This window comes from Narcine bancroftii, chromosome 3 (genome assembly GCF_036971445.1).
Source record: "Narcine bancroftii isolate sNarBan1 chromosome 3, sNarBan1.hap1, whole genome shotgun sequence".
NCBI lineage: Eukaryota > Metazoa > Chordata > Chondrichthyes > Torpediniformes > Narcinidae > Narcine > Narcine bancroftii.
Window position 1 is genome coordinate 32,599,931 of NC_091471.1, and position 19,642 is coordinate 32,619,572.

A 19,642-nucleotide genomic window follows, 5' to 3' on the forward strand; every position below is an offset into this window, starting at 1 on the left:
GGCAGGGCAAAGGAAGGCTGGGGGCACAGGTGGAGGGAGTGGAGGGCATAGATTTAAAGTGATGAGGGAAAAGACAAGATCTGAAGGGCAACATTTTTACTTAGAGGGTGCTGTGCATATGGAAGGAGATGCCAGAGGAAGTGGTAGAGGCAGCCACAATTATAGCATTTAAAAGGCATTTGAACAGGACAAAAGTTATAAGGATACAGCCTCTTTTGGTTCATCAAAGGAGTGGCGTGAATGAAAGGTGGAAAAATTATTCTATCATTTTATCCTTGCCAAATAAACTGCTCTTTCAAATTCTTACCAGTTTTAATTTAATTCTGGATTTATTCCTTAATTTCATTCCTGGAAACTGTACTGTTTTTTTAATGCACTCTCTGTTTGAAACCCAAAGTATATCATGCATTTCTTCACTTCACAAATTAGCTTCAGATGGTGTAGAAATTAAGTCTTGGTCGCAAACATGTTTTAATGATCTACACTGAAGCTAAGACATTCAGGTCATTAAGATCTCATGGAATAGCCATTAACTGAGAACTAAATGATCTCACCCACAAATTACTGCTTCAAGATCAAGAAGGCAGCACCTTTGGGACTTGTGTGAAAACAAATTCCATAAAGTTAGATCTCAAGAACTGAATTATCCCTGGAATATCAGCTGTGAATGTACTTATGCTAAATACTAGGAATTTATTCAAACGAGTACAAATTTCTGTTCAGTGTATGAATTTTTTTTATTCAAGGGAAATAGTCTGCAGCTACACAAAATAATTACAGGTATGTCTTAATCTGATTCGAGTCAGCAGTGCCAAATGATAAAGTAACAGCAGAAGGATTATCATCCAGAGAAAGAAGCCAACCTGAGCACTTCCATTTTATGCTACATATATGCCAAATGAATTGTGCACAAGAACACACAGATACGCATAATTTTATATACAGACATGCCAATACAGGGGTCTCAAAATATATCTGAGGTAATTTTTCTTTAATTATTCATAGAATATCCCTCATAAACTCATTTTAATCAGTAGTTCTTAAAATTCAAGATATCTCATCTTTTCATTGGTGTCCATAAAATTACAGCAAAAGGTGTGAAAGTACTGGCATATTTGATCATTAAAAGGAGTCATGGAAAATTAGTTATTTAAATAAATTATTCACACCTGTGTGACTGAAATCAAATATTTAATCACATTTTCTACACATTAATAAAACATTTATCAAGCTCTGTAAACTAAAGCTCCCATCTTGATGGTTCATGAAGAACTTTTTGTAATTTTATTGTTTGAAGCTGCAGAACCATTAATTTACTGCGATTATTTAAGAATAACTCCTGAGTTACCAAATTTCTCTTTGAAACCCAACTCTTTCTTTGGCAGCTCCCACAGTGACTTCCAACTTCCTTTCTAAATTCACAATTGCAAAATATTTAGCTCTTCATTTGCTATGATTCTGTCACAAAATAACAATGTTCACCGTCATAGATTTAAGGCAATAAAGGAAAGTAGGAAATGCAGAAGGAATTGGACTAAAAATAGTGATATCGGGAAAAAGCACTCACAAATTTGAACAAAATTCACAAAATGTGGGTGTTCTGCATTCCATTCTAGTATGTCTCTAGCACCTTTTCCAAGTCCAATATCCAGAACTAGACACTTTATTTCAGTTACAGATGAAAACAAGTTTGAGCCAGTTCAAACTGGAAAAGGTGTCAGAGACACTAGAAAGGTATGCAGAAGAAAAGGTCAAAAGGCAATTTCATTGATAAATTCAAAATGAATAAATTATATCCATTGTCAAAAGGTTCAAGAAATAGTTCATAAATCTAAACCAAATGACAATGTTTAGTGAACATAAAATCAAAAGTTGACCTATATATTCAGTGAATAGGCTCTTTGTGGAGAAGCCTAAGCCACCAAGGGTGTCATCTGTTACCCATGGACAAGCAATGTATTTTTTTTTCGACTTTGCCACAAGTTTCAGAATGCTGGATACAGAAATTGCCTTACTTCAGAGAAATGACCTATTTCATATTAATCACATTTTTAAAAAAATATTCGTGCAAAGCAGAAAGAACTACTGTATTTCATTAAATGAGAATTTGGTCAAGTATTTTCTTGTTCTTTATTAAATGCTTGACGAGATGGTTTCAACCATACCATTTTGTACAAATAACTGGTTATATAGTAAATGGAATCAAAACAGCACTCACTTTTAAATCTCCTTGAATTAGTAGGAAAAACTGATTCATGGACCAAGATGAAAGAAACTGGAAACCTTTTGTCATTAACCAATTGGATGAGGTTTGCAGTGTCGTGACGCAATGACTTAATGTTCGCACTAGGATGGATGGTTCCACTAGTTTATGTATCTCTCGAATACTGGAACCTGCAACAAAGAAACACTATATTTCCAAAGATGTAAGCAGGAGTAAGGGTCTCAAGCCTTTCAAATCTTACCTTTTCACAACCATGGGAAACTTGACATTATTACAGACAACAACCAATTTAGCTTCCATTTTTCTATATTTAAATACAAGATTGAAGGAGACAACTTCAGCCCATTGAATTCAAGTTCAATGTCACATGTACCAAAGTGCTGTGATAGAGCTTGTTTGAGGGGAGAGCAGTAGCTATCTCATACATAGTACAAGTCAGGCAGTACAAATGTGCAGAACTGCAGAGACAGATCAATAGATACCAAGCAAAGGCAATATAATTTTATTTTTTTGGGGTCCATTTTATGAAGCAAAGTTGACAGGGCTTTATCTCTGGAGTGATGAAATTCAAGTTCAAGTTTATTATTATCCAATTGCAAAAGTGCAACCCGACAAAAGTTTTCTCTGATCTTCGGTGTAAAAACATCCTCATTGAGAGGTCAGTAGTGGAGAGGGTAAAGAACTTCAAATTCACAGATGTTAACATCTCTGAAGATCTATCCTGGGGCCATAATGTCAATGCAATCATGAAGGTTCACCAGTGGCTATATTTTTTTTGGAGCTTGAGGAGATTTGATACGTCACCAAATTTGCAAGTTTCTAAAGGAATTGAGCATTCCAACACCATCTGATATAGAGGTACCAAAGAACAGGACTGGAAAAGGCTACAGAGGGTTGTGAACTCAACCAGCGCCATCATGGGCATTAGTCTTCACTATATTAATGACAGCCACAAGAGACGGTGTCTTAAGAAAGGAGCTTCCATCATCAAGGACCCTCACCACCCACGCATGCCCTTTTCCCAATGCTATCATGCAGGTGATAGATGGTAGTGAAGAAGGCAAATGTAATGCTGGCATTCATTTCCACAAGAGTAGAATATAAGAACAGTGATGTGATGTTGAGGCTCTATAAGTCCCTAATATGGTGAGACCTCACTTGGGGTATTGTGAGCAGTTTTAGGATTCTCATTTAAGAAAGGATGTGATGACGTTGGAGAGGGTTCAGAGGAGGTTCACTAGATTGATTCCAGAAATGAAAGGGTTATCATACAAAGAGCATTTGACTGCTCTTGGTCTGTGTTGTTGGATTTAGGACAATGAGGGGGAGAGGGGGAATCTCATTGAAACATTTTTAATATTGAAAGGCATGGACAGAGGAAATGTAGAATGGTTGTTTCTCATGGTGGGAAAGGTTATATCTCTCTAAGACAAGAGATATAACTTCAGGATTAAAGGACATCCACTCAAAACAGAGAAGCGTCAGAATTTCTTCAGCCAGAGGATGGTAAATCTGTGGAATTTGTTGCCATAGGCAATAATGGAGGGCAGGTAATGAGTGCATTTAAGGCAGAAAATTATAGGTTCTTGTTCAGCCAAGGCATCAAAGGTTATAGGGAGCAGATTGGGCAGTGGGGCTGAATGGGAAAATGGATCAGCTCATGACTGAACAGCGGGTCAGACTCGATAGGTTGAACAGTCTATTTCTGCTCCCGACTCTTATGGTCTAAAGGAGGAACAGAAGCCAGAACACAAGCAGAAAATGCACCAAAAACAGCTTCTTCCCCTCTGCCATTAGATTTCTGAAAGGACAATGAATCACAGACACTACTTCACCTTTTCTTCTCTTCTTTTGCACTAAACTATACTTTTAATAGTGCATCCATGGAAATGCAATCTGTGCACCTGGAGCGCACAATACTGCTGCCATAGAACAACAAATTTTGTGACACATGTTCATGACAATAAACCTGATTCTGATTTATGTCTCTCTATCAAATGAACAATAGTAGCTATAGCTTTTCCTTTTTGCTCCCTCAAGGCAAGTCAAATAACTTGAGCAGTTTCTATGTGCTCTCTCTGCTCAATAATGAGCATTTGGTAAAACAACAGAATGATGTGCATTGAGTTTGATGATGGTATGGCTTGCATTCTCAAAAACTGCTGAGAACAAAACTATGATGAACCAAACACATCAGAATGGAAGACACTTTCTCCCAGAGAATCAAAATCAGAATTTATTGTCATGAACAAGTCATGAAATTCGGTGTTTTGCGGCAGTATCAGAGTGCAAAATACATATTATGACCATCTTACGACATTACAATTAAAAAAAATAATAGGAGTGCATGAAAAGTAAGGCAGTGTCTTTGGTTCGTTGATTATTCAGGAATCTGATGGCAGTGGGGAAGAAGCTGTCCTTGTGCTGCTAAGTGAAGAGGGCATAGGCTGGGTGATGGTGTTTTTTTTAAGACATCGCTTCATGTAGACGTCCTTGATGTAATGAAGTCTGGGGCCTATGATGTCACAGGCTGAGTTAACAACCCTCTGGAGTTTCTTTTCCTGATAGTTGATGCCTCCATACCAGGCGATTCAACCAGCCAGAATGCTCTCCATGGTTTTATTAAAGGACATCCACTCAAAACAGAGAAGCGTAGGAATGGTTCACCTGTAGAAGTTTATATTACAGCACAGAAACAGGTCCTTCAGACCTCTAGTCTGTGCCAAACTATTTTTCTGTTTAGTCCCAATAACCTGCACCCAGTCCATAGCCCTCATACACCCTTGATCCATGTACCTATCCAAATATTGGCAGCTTGTTCCACACTCCCACCACTCTATGTGAAGTTCTCCTTAAACTTAAACTCACCTAAACTTTTCCTCTTTCAACCTTCCTTGTGTTACAAGATTAAACCAGCAACCACAAAGAAGGCATATCACACAGGGGTAAAGATGAACAATTACTATATTAACATTAAAAAGTTAATTTTAAAAATTCACCTTCAAACTTTAATTCAAAATCACCTCTTTTATAACAATGCCCGCTGGTTACTATGCAAATCTCTATAACAGTGTAAAACTAATAAATTCCCCAGCCTAAATATAACATATGCAATTAAAGTCTAAGTTATATTTCCAACCAGCCAAAACTTCGATCTCAACCGAAGCAAAGATCTTAAACAAAATTCAGTTTGTTTGGTAAACTGAAGCCAAAAGATCTTTGAGAGGGAGAGGGAGAGAGAGAGAGCACAAAATTCAAAGTTGTCTTGTGTTGTTTGCAGAGAGAGGAGCCACTGGCTTGGTCCAGATCCTTCTGGCTGCTTTCGGAATGTTCATCCTTTTTGAAATCCCAACATTCTAAACTGTCCTCCAGACATGACTCATGCTCTGGGCCTCCTTCCACTCCACAGTCCAAGTCCAGAAATTTTAAGATCATTTTCTGCATATGCTCAGTCCGTCTCCCATTCTCTTAGCAGTCCACCTTCACCTTGCCTCTCTAAGGCAAACTGTCACTTTTTAACATAAAACCACACAACACATAGGTCAATACACAACACAGAACTCTGTAACACTTGTATCTCAACTATCCCCAGTGGAAAAAGCCTACCTACATTTACTCTGTCTGTACTCCTTGTAGCATGCACACGACACGAAGTATGGAGTAAGAACGACACACACACAGTCGAGTCGGGATCGAAGACTAATTCACTGCACTGCCAGCTCTGTTTATATTCACTCCCTGGCTCTGACGACAAGAGTGATCTCATCACCGCGCCGGCCTCTGAATGGCCAGTATTCCCACCACTGCGCAGTTTCCCTCCACGTGGGCAGGTCACACGGGACTATGGCCATTGGTCCATGCAGGGCCCTCGCAGTCGCTACATTTGCTGGCCATTTTGTGAGCTGGGTTGTGACTTGATTCACGGGCCACTACACGACACCACCCCCCTCCCCCCCCGGACCAGCAATTGGAGTGTCCATTGCCGCTTTGGGAGGCCTACCTCTACGTCTCGGGGGCTGAGTCTCGACTGGCTGGCTAATGTCTACATGGGCTGATTTCAGACGGTCAAGAGTGAAGGTTTCCTCTTTGCTGGGAACGTCCAATACACATATATACCCATTGCGCCTGACGACTCTCTACGCCCCTCATATGGCAGTTGGAAGGGTATCCGGTGTGCTTCCCTTCGCACAAAAACATATTCATAGATGTGCAAGTCCTTGGGACGAAAGATTTGGGCTGGCCATGCAGCAGGGACTGTGGAGGGGCTAGGGTACCCAGTCTTTCCCTCAGCTGTTTCAATGCAACCATGGGGGGTTTCTGGATCCTTGGCAGTGGCCAAGAACAACCCCAAGATTACCAAAAGCACACCTTAGACCATTTCTACTGTGGAGACATTAAAGTCCTCCTTTAGTGCAGTGCGTATCTGCAGGCAGGAAGGACCCAGGCAGTTTATCCGCCCAATTTGGCCCCTTGACCCAGGCCATCAGGGCTGCTTTTAAGTGTCTGTGGAACCGCTCCACCAACCCATTGGCCTGCGGGTGATTTGCAGTGTATATCGGAGTTGGGTTCCCAACAGTTTGGCTAGCACCCCCCACAGCCTCGAGGTAAACTCTGCTCCTCTGTCAGAGGTGAGGTTCTGGTACTCTGAACCTGGAACATCCAGGAGTTGATTAGTATCCTGGTGCAGGTCTCTGTGGCTGTGTTGGCCATTGGGACCACCTTCAACCAGCTTTTGGAGTGGTCAACCATAGTGAGGAGTTATTTCGTGCACTGGAAACTATCATGTCAACATGGAAATGGCTACGCCGTGCTAGCTCAAGAGTCTGGGGAGGTGCTTCAGTGTGAGTTTGCGCCTTGGATGCCTGGCAGAGTGTGCAGGTCTTGGCCCACCCACTGAGCAATGTGTAACACAAAAACATTTAATTTCCAATCCACTATCCACTTCCTGAGTGTTGATTTCTCAAGAGAGATGGAATAGTAAATTTTAATATTTTCCTGGTATGTGATGTGGCAGTGTGAATTTCCTCACGTGATTTTCATGAAATTGATTTCAAACAAAAACAGACAGGGTTCAAAATTGTTATGAGCCCAAAGGACCCCAAAACCCAGCAGCAATAGACAGTCACCAAGACAAGTAGTTACTTAAACTAAAGTTGTTTTTAATTATCTTTAAACATGAAGAATCAAACTTTAACTTATCTCTATTAACTTAACTAAACCCAACTTGACCCCCTTCTAATTCTAAGTGCACATGTATGATGTGTGTGTAAATTTAAGAAAAGTTCTTTGGTTCACAGTTCAATCTCACTTATCATTCTTCCAAGTTCTCTGGTTGCAGGCAATTCTTATACTGTGCACAGAATTTAACATGTATAAAGTTCACCAGGCTTTGGCGCTCGAAAGGTAAATGTTTACCGCTCAAGAAGGTTCTTGTAGGGTTTGCAGAGAGAGATTTGTTGTTCCCGGATTTCCACAACTGAGGTACCACCATTAGTCACCTCAGTGTCTTGCTGATGAAACTTGCCCCATCAGGGTTCTCCAGATAATAACCTCTTCCTTTCAGGCTATCACAGAGTTCCTTTCTGTTCCTATTATTCCAAGAAAAACATCAGACAGATAGCACTTCCAGCCATCCGCCGCTCTGGAGCTTTTCTGTTTCAGTTCCAACAAGCTTCTCGGGCTTGTTTCAGCTGTCTGTCTTTCTCTCTCTCTCTCTCCAACTGCCAGAAAGCCCATGTGACTCTCTCACTTGCAAAACCCCTGACCTTCTCCAGCAGACAAAAGGAGTTAGTCTTCTTGGTCAAGCTGTTGTCTTTAGGTAAACAAAAACCTTTCTGTGCACTCTGTCAAACCCTTGCAAAAAGCTTTTAACAGCCAGAGCGTCTCCTGCTTGTTGCTTTAATGATGTCATTTCAATTAGCACCTACTTGTGAAATGTGCATAGCATTCTCCATATTTCTATAAATTCACTGAATATGAATTCTTCAATATTTCAAATAAGATGTTTTAAAGTGTGTGTATGTATGTAACCTACTCTAATTTTACCAAATTATCTCCCAAATATTCCATTATACTATGTTTGAGACATTAAAACAGTTGTAGCAAGCTATAACCTGAATTAAAAGCTGTAGGCTTTAATATTATAAAATATGCCTATCAGAAAGTATTTTTGCAGACATTTGAATATTATTTAAAATGTTTTTACACGAAATAAGCTAAAAATATAATTACTGACCTCGATTTTGAGTTTGTTCCATCTTCAACCAGGTTAGTGTGCTACAGAGAGGGTGAAAGAGTGCCAAGAAAAGTCCAGCTGTCCTAGTTCTTACTGTATCTCCCTCTATTTCAGGATCAGGGAAACATTTATCCTTCAACATTGATCCCAAGGTACTGCAAAACACTGTAACAAATAAAAAGTACATAAATTTTATAGAAGAGATTTACTAGAATGCTGCCTGGTGTTGAGGGTGTGAATTATAGGGAGACATTAGACTTATTTGAGTTGTTTTCTCTGAGGCATGGGAGGCTGAGTAGAGACCTGATCAAGGTTAATAAAATCACGTGAGGCATTAATAGGGTGGACAGTTAAAATTTTTTCCACATGGTAAAAATATTATACATGTTTAGGTGAGTGCGAGAAATTTTAAAGAGAGATATGCAGAACAATATTTGACACTGAGATTGGAGGTTGCCTGGAATGGGCTGCTGGAGTAGTAATGGAAGCAGGTCCAAAAGTAGAATCTAATAGGCTTCTTGATAGACACATGAATATGAAGAGAATGGAGGGATACCTATCAAATGTAAGTAACAGAGTAGTAGTTTGATTTGGACTTCAGGTTTGGCACAGACATGTGGGATGAAGGGGCCTGTTTCAGTAATGCTCTGTTACATAATAACATTCTTTGTGATCGATTTCTACTTTTTGTTTTAGATATTTGCAAATTATATATCTTGAAAAAAAATTCCTTCAGATTGTTTGAAATGACCACTTAAGCTGGTTCCTTGATGGAGAAAGCAAATCAAGAGCAAAAACATTGCACACGTCTCATGGTTTTAACTTTGAAAATGATCAAAGCTGCTTTACAGAATCACAGTTACTGGTCCAAAGAATAACACTGAAAAAGGGCATAAATGAACTTTGAAATATATCCTGAGAACAATCTTGCTGTAATTGTAAGATTTTGTTCAAAGAAGATGCAGGAAAATGGAAATGATGGATGTAAAGTTTAGTTTTAATCATGTGAGTGAACACCAAATTCTGAAAACATTGACAGGCTGCATTCCCGATCCAATCATCCATGAGAACAATTTGGATAAAATACTGGAAATCATTCAAAATATCACAGACTGAATGCAATCACAAATTTTAAAAAATTTCTGTTTTCATAGCTGACAAGCAACAATTATTTGAGTTATTTAAGAGGACACAAAAAAAAATCTCCCATCAATTTTGTTTTTTTCTTTTTACTTTTGATTTCCTCTTCCCTTTGCCTAATTGTGCACAGTTACCAGGATTTTTGGTTTATGTTAATATTGCTCTCTAACCTTCCCTTATGCAGTTCTCATCTCCCCTTGATCATTTGTTTATTTCCAATATAGGAAATTATGTGCACCTTAAAGAATAAATATAAATACAGGGTGGACTAAGACTACCAAATTTTAAGAATTATTTTAAAGCAGTTCAATTGAGGTTTTTGTCCTCCTGTTATCAACGGGATGAAAAGCCAGCTTGGATTCAAATAGAAATGAATAAAATTGGTGAAACTATTCCGGAGTTAATTTTGTGAGTCGTCTAAAAGAACTAAAGATTTTTCCGTATTGAAACATATTTTAAACATATGGAATAGAATTCGTATTGGGAGAGGAATTAAAAATTATCAATGACCAAAAATGTTGTTATAACAAAATCAACTTCTTCCGTCTACTTTGAATCATTCTTTATTTGATCATTAGTACAGTGAAGGTTTACAGAGAATAAAAGATTGTTTCTTAGGATCTTTTTTCTTAACTTTTGATCAATTAAAAGATAAATACAATATACATAATACAATTTTTGCATATTATCAATTAAAAATGTATTTGAAAAGGAGACTGGGAGCAGATTTGAGACTCCCTAAACAAAGTCAATTTGAAGATAATAATAACAGATACATTTGTTGTTAAGAAATTTATTACTAATATGTATATAAAATTACAAGAGGCTGTAAAGAAAAAAGATTTATATAAATCAAAAATCCAATGGAAGAAAGATTTAAATATACAAATTCAGAAGGAGATTTGGTCAAAATTATGTTATGAAAGTGTTACGAATACAGTAAATGTTAGATATCAAATGGTTCAATATAATTTTCTTCATCAATGGTATCATACTCCACATAAGTTAAATGGACTTAATCCTAATTATTCAAATAAGTGGTTTTGATGTGCGAAAGGAATAGGGACTTTTTTGTATTCGGTGTGGTCTTGTGAAAAAGTGGAAAGGTTTTGGAATGAACTGAGTTTATTATTAGGACAAATTATGAAGATAAAGATACCAAAGGATCCAAGAATAATTTTACTTGGAGATGTTTATGAAAATGAATTAAAATTGAAATTGGACAAATACCAAGAAATTTTTAACTATTGCAATAGCAACTGCAAAGAAATGTATAGCGATATCATGGAAAGATGATGGAGAAGTGTTATTAAGTAGATGGTATAATGAGATGTGAAATTGTGTACATTTGGAAAAAAATACGTATAGTTTAAGGAATCAAGTTGAAAATTTTTATAGTATTTGGAAACCATATATGGATTTAATGGATAATTTTCCGCCCACCTTTCCTCTCTTATCCACTCTTCTTAATGAGTAATTTTAATAACAATTAATGATTGTCTATGCTAATATTATTGTATATTAAATGTTAGGTGTTTCTTTTCTTATTTTTGGTGAGGGGGATGGGGAGAAAAATATAAAAGTAATTTTTTTGTATCATTCGCTTTGATTAATGTTTTATTCATTTTTTTCCTGTAACGATTCAAACAATTAAATAAAATTTAACAAAAAAAAAGAATAAATATAAATATATGCATTTTTAAATTAGGGGTAAAATGTCTACTTACATAATCATTAATATTTTCTATTCTTTTTCAATTTGTTATTAGTTCCATGTTGGTCTCGGTGCTGTGCTATTGCTCAGCAAAAGGTGTAAGGTGCTCCTTCCATCCAATAGCCTACGGGTCACCGTTGGGCAAGGTGTAGTACCTGTTTAGCCTCCCAATCAGGGTCACTTGAAGCCATAGATTGCAGATGGATTTTACAAGCAGATTCTAAAAATTGGAATTTATGGTTGTAAAACTAAAAATGCTGGGCAGAGAAATCTGCTGATTAATGGCCAGGGTTAACCATCCAGTATAATCGTGAACTCAACATTGACTAAGGTCTCAGCTCAAAAATGAAGCCTTCACCGAAGAACAGGGGAGGCAACAACTACAATTCAGAGGGCCAGAGATCACGACAGATGAAGAGATATGATCACCCACACCGAACGGAAAGATGCCTCTATTACCAATGACTTCAGGAATGAGTGTGTTGTAGTGTTTTAACCCACAAATTTACAAACTAGGGTATGCATGTTTAATTCCTGGTGCATAATAAAGTTACCTAACCTTAGCCAAGTCAGAAGTACTGATACTCAGTCTCTCCAAATGGAATTATCAATTTTAGTTGTCATCTCACTCATTGTTTTGGTGGAAAGGAAGGAACAAACTGTAAAAAGGCCACCTAACATTTACCAACTTGGTCAAGTATAGCTGGCTTAATGAAATAAAATAGGCATTGAACCCCTGTGGAACCATGTTTTAAAAAGATTGGAAAACCATGGAACATATTTTTTTATTCTAGCCATTATTACAAACAAGAGAATCAGAATTTAACTGCAGATTTAAAATATCAAAATGTACTTTATATATTGGTGATAAATATTTCAGATCTCTCTCAACAGACCTCCATAATCAAAAATATATAATCCCTAAAATAAGTGATTCTGAAATTTATCATTTTAACACAATAATCCCAATGACATCAAAACAAGTTGATCTCAGTGGGGAGAATTAAGAAACTGTAAGGGTAAAGAGATCCTGATGGGAGTTGCATACAGACTTCCAAATAGTGGCAAGGATATGGCACGCAATCAACGGGGGGGGGATAGAGAAGGCATACAAAAGGGGAAAAGTTACAACAGTTGAGGGGGATAGTTGATTGAGAAAAGTGGGTTGGTACTGGATCTCAAGAGAAGGAATTTATCAAATGCCTTCAGGATGGTTTATTAGAACAGATTTGTGTTTGAGCCAACCAGGGAAATGGCAATTCTGGATTGGGTATTGTGCAATAAACCAGAGTTGATAAGGTAGCTGCAGGTCAGGGAACCCTTATGAGTCAGTGATCATGATATAATTCACCTTGCAGTTTGAGAGAGAGAGGATCTAAAATCAGATGTGTCAGGATACCAGTGGAATAAAGGGGAATATAGAGGTATGACAGAGGAACAGGCCAAAGTTGATTGGAAAGGCACACTAGCAGGGAGGACAACAGAGAAGCAATAACTGAAGTATTTGTAAAAAAAATAAGGTGCAGGACAGGTATATTCCAAAAAAGAAGAAATATTTGAATGGAAAAATGATACAACCATGGCTGACAAGAAAAGTAAAATCAAAAGTAAAATCAAAAGAAAAGGCATACAAGGAAGCAATTAGTGGGGAGGTGGAGGACTGGGAAGCTTTTAGAAGCTTACAGGCGATATCTGAAAAGATCATTTGGAAGGAAAAGATGAACTCTGAAAGGAGCTAGTAAATAATATGAAAAGGATACTAACAGCTTTTTAAGAAATATTAAGAGTGAAAAAGGAGGACAGATAGAAAATGACACAGGATAAATTGCAATGGGAGACAAGGAGATGGCAGAGGAACTGAATGAGTATTTTGCATCACTGTGGAAGATACAAGCAGTAAACCTGACTTTCAAGGCTGTCAGGGAAGAGTGGTGAGTGCAATCACGATCACCAGAGAGAAGGTGCTTGGGAACCTGAAAGGTCCCCCAAGCCAAAGAGATAGCTATAGAGATTGTGGAGGCATTAGTAACAATCTTCCAAGAATCAATAGATCATGGCATGGTTCCGGAGAACTGGAAAAATTACAATGGCCACTCCAGAGTGGGAGGCAGCAGAAAGGAAATTACAAACCTGTTAGCTTAACATTGGAGATTGGGAAGTTGTTGGAGTTGATTGTCAAGGACGAGGTTATGGAGTACCTGGAGATGCATGACAAGATAGGCCAAAGTCAGCATAGCTTCAAGGGAAAATCTTGCCTGACAAACCTACTGCAGTTTTTTTTAGGAAACCACAAGCAGGCAAGACAAAGGAGATGCAGTAGATGTAGCATTTTTGGATTGGCAAAGGCCTTTGATAAGGTGCCACACTTGAAGCTGCTTAACAAGATGAGAGCCCATGGAATTACAGGAAAGATACTAACATGAGTAGAGCATTGGCTGACCTGCAGGAAACAGAGAGCGGGAATAAAGCAATCCTATTCTCGTCAGCTACTGGTTTCCAGTGATGTTCCAAAGTGGTCAGTATCGGGGCCTCTTTTTTCCGTTGGATGTTAATGATTTTGATAAATGGATTTGTGGCTAAATTTTCAGATGATACAAAGATGGGTGGAGGGCCGGGTCATGAGGAGGAAATGAAGAGGCTGTAGAGAGACTGAGATAGATTCGGAGAATGGGCAAAGAAGTGGCAAATTAAATGCAATGTTGGAAAGGGCCATGCACTTTGGAAGAAGGAATAAAAGGGCAGACAATTATTTGGATGGGGACTTGGGAGTCATCCTGCAGGATAATCTCCAGGTTGAGTTGGTGGTGAAGAAGGCGACTGCAATGTTGTCATTCATATCTTGAGGAATAGAATACAAGAGCAGGAATGTGATGTTGAGGATTTGTTAGGCACTGGTGAGGCCTCACATAAGAGGGATACAGTTTTTGGCTCCTTTTTTAAGAAAGGATGTGCTCGAATTGGAGAGAATTCCAAGAAGATTCACAAGAATGATTCGTGTCATGAAGGGGTTAGCAGATTTGGAATGTTTGTCAGCTCTTGAACTGTATTCTTTGCAGTTCAAAAGAATGAAGGGAACCTCATAGAAGCATTTCAAATGCTGAAAGGACTGGAGAGAGTAGACACGGCAAAGTTGTTTCCCCAAGGTAGGAGAGTCTAGGACGAGAAGGCATAACTTCAGGATTGAAGGGCACCCATTTAAAACAGAGATGCAGGGGAATTTCTTTAGCAAGAGAGTGCTGAGCCTCTAGAATTCACTACCAGTGTGGCTGTGGAGACCAAGTCGCTGGGTGCATTAAGGTAGAAATGAATAGATACCTGAATAGTCAGGGTATTAAAGGTTATGGGGAGAAGGCAGCGGAGTGGGGTTGATGGAATGGCAGAAAAAAATTGGGTGGGTCAAATGACCTATTTCTGCTCTAATAATCAGTGGTCCAGGCCAGTAGATACTAATTGAGAAACCTAACCATGAAAACAAATGTTGTTTGCATTTCAGATACTTTTTTTTCTATATCCTATGTCCACAAATTTTCATTCCACTAATACTGAATAGATTTATGTGACTTCCCCCCTTCATCACTGCCTCCCCTCCTCCAAACCAGTTTTATTACCTTGATCCCAATGAATAAGAGCAATCCGTGACCACATAGAAAGACAAAGATTCTTTACAAATGGCTCACAGTCACTTGGAAGTAATTCTAAAGAGAAAGAAAATCAAGAATTTTAAAGCCACGTACGTACAGGAGAAAAATTCCTTGAAACACATCATCATATTCTAACAATGAAATTATGAAAACAGATTCAATAAACTCTATAAATTTCAGTTTCATTAACACATTTGTTCCTATTTAAATTCTTATTCCTTCTACACAATGCACTGCAATATTGAACGTCCTCATATCCAAGGATTTCTCTTGAAACTATGGGGAAGGCACACAACACCACCAGAATTGTGAGGAAATTCTTCTGCATGTCTCAAATATCATAAATTTCTACAGCTGAACTATGGAAAGTACACTAGTTGCATTATGTTCTGGTTTGGAAGCTTGAGTGCCCCAGAGACACAGAAGGCTGCAGAAAGAGGCAAACTCAGCCAAGTCCATCATAACACCGACTTCCTGTCCACTGAAGACGTAAGTTGCTACCTCAATAAGGCAGTCGACATCATAAAGGATCCCATTCACCATGATTCACAATCTCTTTTCACTGCTTCCTTTGGGTAGAAGGTGCAGAAACCTGAAATTTGACACTTCTAGGTGTACAAAATATTTTAGAATTTGTTCCATATTCTTTTCTGATCCAGCAACAAGAGGTATTCACAAGCAAAGGAGGCACTATGTACATGTTAAACGTTTTTAAAAAATCAACTACATTATTGTGATAATATCCAGAACAATCACTCACTATTGGGCTAAATTTAGAAGGGAGAATAAAACAATACTTACCAACCAGTCACTAAACTGATTTCTACAATGCCAAAGGAACCTCCAGATGTCAAACAGCCTTTTCTCTGCTCCTTAGCGGTAGTTGTCACCCAGTCTAAAGGAAGGTATCAATTTGCACAAAGAACTTACCCCTCTTTATATCCTTCAAAACCTCTACCTTAGCACTTTCCCACGATAGTATCTTCATATCACTCATTACCCTCTCTGAACCTAAAAGAGACAGTATATGCACAGAAAACATGTTCTTCTCTTATCTAACCTTGAGGTTCTGCATATTATCACAGTACTGTCACATTCCAAGATGACATCATTGTGTTCTCTGCATCCAACAATTTGTGTTAACATAAAAAAGGTCTTTTGTAAAATCTTCTCCTTACACTAGGTTCAAGACATTTTTTCCCTCCAACAGCTGTCAGACTCTTCAGTGAACCTCCCTGTTCTACCCTAATCATAATCTATTCCAGGATCACCAAAAGATCTGGCTGCACTATTGAAACATCAGATTTGTTTTGCACTATTGCAAAAGTGAACATTTATCTATCCTTTTATATTTACTATCTTTTTTTAGCTTCATGTGCATTGTGTTTATTTAATTTGTACAACTGTTCCTGGTGCATCTTGTGTGGTGGCAGTAAGAATGTCTCCATTGTACCTTTTAGTTATGTATAGGCAATAACTTTCATATCAAACCATATAGAGTTGAAAATGCCAACAAGAATCCCCCAGTAGCACTCCTGGATTAGATGTGATATGAAATGGTGGTGTGTTAAAATAGATCACTGGAGTATAATCTCTGTCAAATGAAAAATTTTGGCAATTTTTCTGAAATAATCAAATCAGTTTGTCTCCATCTCTGCCAAGTGATATTATGAACACAAAACACCAAATATTGTCTGCAGGAACAAAACCTATTTTTTATCTGGCTTTCCTGTTGAACAAAGGCAGTGTAGAGGAGCAAAAAAAAAGCCATGTTTATCAGATCAAATTTAAGAATTTCTAAAGTTAGTAAATATTGATGAGATTTTTGAAAATTAAAATTATATAAAATGTTGCTGTGACATACTGAAACAGCTAGGGGAGGTGCTGTCTCACAGCTTAAGCAACCCTGGGATTGATCTTGACCCCTGGTACTGTCTGAATGGAATTTGGATGTTTTCCTTGGACTTCTTCCAGGTGCTCTGGTTTCCTTCTGCATCCCAAAGCCAAACAGCTTTGTTGAATATTTTACCATAATGCATAGTTTTATAGTACAATCTGAGGGGAGTTGGTGGAATGGGAATACAGGGAGAATAAATGAGTTTAGTGTAATAAATGGATTGCCATGCACTTGGTTGGCTAAAGTCCCTGTTTCTATGCTCTATGACTAATTATGAGTATCATTGCATGTAATATCTATATTCAAGAATAACAGTAGTTAATTACAGGCCTGTGAATCTACCATGGTAGGGAATTTGTTGGGGAAAGTTCTGAGGAACAGAATTAATGGACACTTGGAAAGACCAGGGAATTAATGGGAGATCCTTTCTGAATAATTCAAACAAAATTTTTCAAATTGCTACACAAAAATATTACTCAGGGCAGTGAAGCTGATGTAGTCTTTGTGAACTTCAGTAAGGCTTTTAACAAGATCTCACAAGGAACAGCATCAAAAAGTTCAAATCGTTAAAGCCAATACAATCCAGGCAATTTGGTTGACAAAAATTGGACCAAAAATTCATGTGGTAATAGGAGGCATAGGGTCATTATGGAGGGTTGTTCTTGTGATTGAAAGCCCGTGGTCAGTGGTGTACCACAGGGATCAATGATGGAACTGTTAGCCATTTGGATATGGAGGAAGATATGGTCATTGATTAGTGAATCAATCATGAAAACGTTATAGATGCAAAAGGAATCGAAAAGTAAACACCAGTAAATGCTGAAAATCCGTTATAGGAATTGCCTAATTTGTTGTCCTTGCTAAAAACTGAGTATACTACAGTGTAGAGAGCCTGATAGTTCAGTATGTTATGCTTCCCCCTTTCATAAAATGAATGGTCTGTATAGACATATGTATCTGGAAGTCTCCAACTAGAAGATATTATCTCTGTTCTATCCATCTTACGCTGCTCTACATCTTAAAACATGCCTTGTTTTCTCACTTTCCCAGTTCCGATTAAATGTTTATGTTCATGATCAATGTCCAAGTACTGAAATACAGTGAAAAATACTTTCCAAGCAGCTTTGAAAAAGTTACCACACTCCAACACAATTCTGAATTTAAAAATTCACAGAAAACACACATGACAAAAAGATGACACACCTGTCACATCATTCTACTTCTCCCTTCACAGAGGCTGCCTGACCTGTTGAGTTTATCCAGCCTGATTTGTGTTTATGAGGATACAGAAAGAAGTTATGCTAAACTTTACAATAGGCTGGCCAGATCCCATCTAGTGTAGTCTGGCAAGGTCTGAGCACCACACTTTAGGAGGGGTGTCAAGGCCTTAGAAAGGATGCAGATGATTCGAGTCACGTGATGGAGTAGTGGCCGGACGGTGAACTCCAGCCCTCTCCAGAAAAGTCGGGAAAAACAAGAGAAAACACAAAGGCACAGAAATAAAAGTTACAGAAAAGTGAGTATAAAGGTGGAAAGAAGATGGCGACAAAAAAAGAAAAGTCGAAAGCAACGGTAAGAAGAGAGGAAGAGAAGACAAAGGAGGAAAAAGGTGAAGGCCTTACCTGTCCGAAGAGGCCCGCTGCGGAGAGAGAAACCCGCTCCCTCAGGTCGGTAAATAATGGACTACAAAAATGGCTCGCAGAGCCGAGCAAAAGTGCGCAACCGCGCATGCGCGAAACTTCGCGCATGCGCGATGCGAATGAAAAAAAACACACCGACGGGAGGGGGGACCAGCTGGGGAGTCGATCTCCACAGCCGGCAACGACAGCTGCAGAACACCTGCAGCAAGAAGAGACCACAGAAGACAATAGAAACAAGAAAGAAGAGGAGGAAAGGGCAACAAAGAAACAACAGATGGCCAACCCAGAGGAAGAAGAAGAGGAAGAGTATGGTGAAATAGAAGAAGAAAAGATAGGCAAGGTAAAGGATATACTTGCTCTTATTAAAGGATACATGGAGTCATTTAAAGAATGGCAAACACAGGAATTTAAGGATTTAAGAAAAAGAATAAACAACACAGAAGAGAAAATAATTAAAATGGAGATGACCTTAACAGAAATGGGAAAAAAAATGGACAAGATGGAAGAGCGGGCAGTAGCAGCAGAAATGGAGGTAGAAGACTTAAAAAAGAAATTGGAGAAATCTAATAAAAAAACTAAAGAGACACAAGAACTACTAGCTCAAAAAATAGATACAATGGAAAACCATAACAGAAGAAATAACATAAAGATAGTGGGCCTTAAGGAAGATGAAGAAGGCAAGAATATGAGGGAGTTTATAAAAGAGTGGATCCCTAAGACCCTAGGATGTCCAGAACTACAGCATGAAATGGAAATAGAAAGGGCACATAGAGTATTGGCCTCTAAACCACAACCACAACAAAAACCAAGATCTATTGTAGTAAAATTCCTAAGATATACTACAAGAGAAAAGGTACTGGAGAAGACAATGGAAAAAGTAAGAGAGGGCAACAAACCACTGGAGTATAAAGGGCAAAAAATCTTCATTTATCCAGATATAAGTTTTGAACTCCTAAAGAAGAGAAAAGAGTTCAATACAGCAAAGGCGATTTTATGGAAGAAAGGGTATAAATTTATACTAAAGCATCCAGCGGTATTGAAAATATTTATTCCAGGACAACAAAACAGACTATTCTCGGATTCAGAAGAAGCACGAAAATTTGCAGAACAATTACAAAAATAGACTGAGGGAGGAAGACGGGTAATGAGAG

At 38.3% G+C, this 19,642-nt stretch overlaps 1 protein-coding gene across 12 annotated transcripts in view; it reads right to left on the reverse strand.

Moving 5' to 3' along the window:
* The window catches only part of ccdc142 (coiled-coil domain containing 142), a 112,582-nt gene that overhangs the window by 62,753 nt on the left and 30,187 nt on the right, over positions 1–19,642 (reverse strand). For 9 of the 12 annotated variants that reach the window (XM_069923741.1, XM_069923734.1, XM_069923739.1 and 6 more), the window contains 4 exons: positions 15,885–15,965; positions 14,922–15,008; positions 8,460–8,624; positions 2,219–2,394 (listed from right to left, as the gene is read on the reverse strand). In XM_069923741.1, the coding sequence (XP_069779842.1) occupies positions 2,219–2,394; positions 8,460–8,624; positions 14,922–15,008; positions 15,885–15,965 (509 nt within the window). The remainder of the gene's footprint in view (positions 1–2,218; positions 2,395–8,459; positions 8,625–14,921; positions 15,009–15,884; positions 15,966–19,642) is intronic. The other 3 variants (XM_069923742.1, XM_069923735.1, XM_069923736.1) reach the window with 2 other exon arrangements.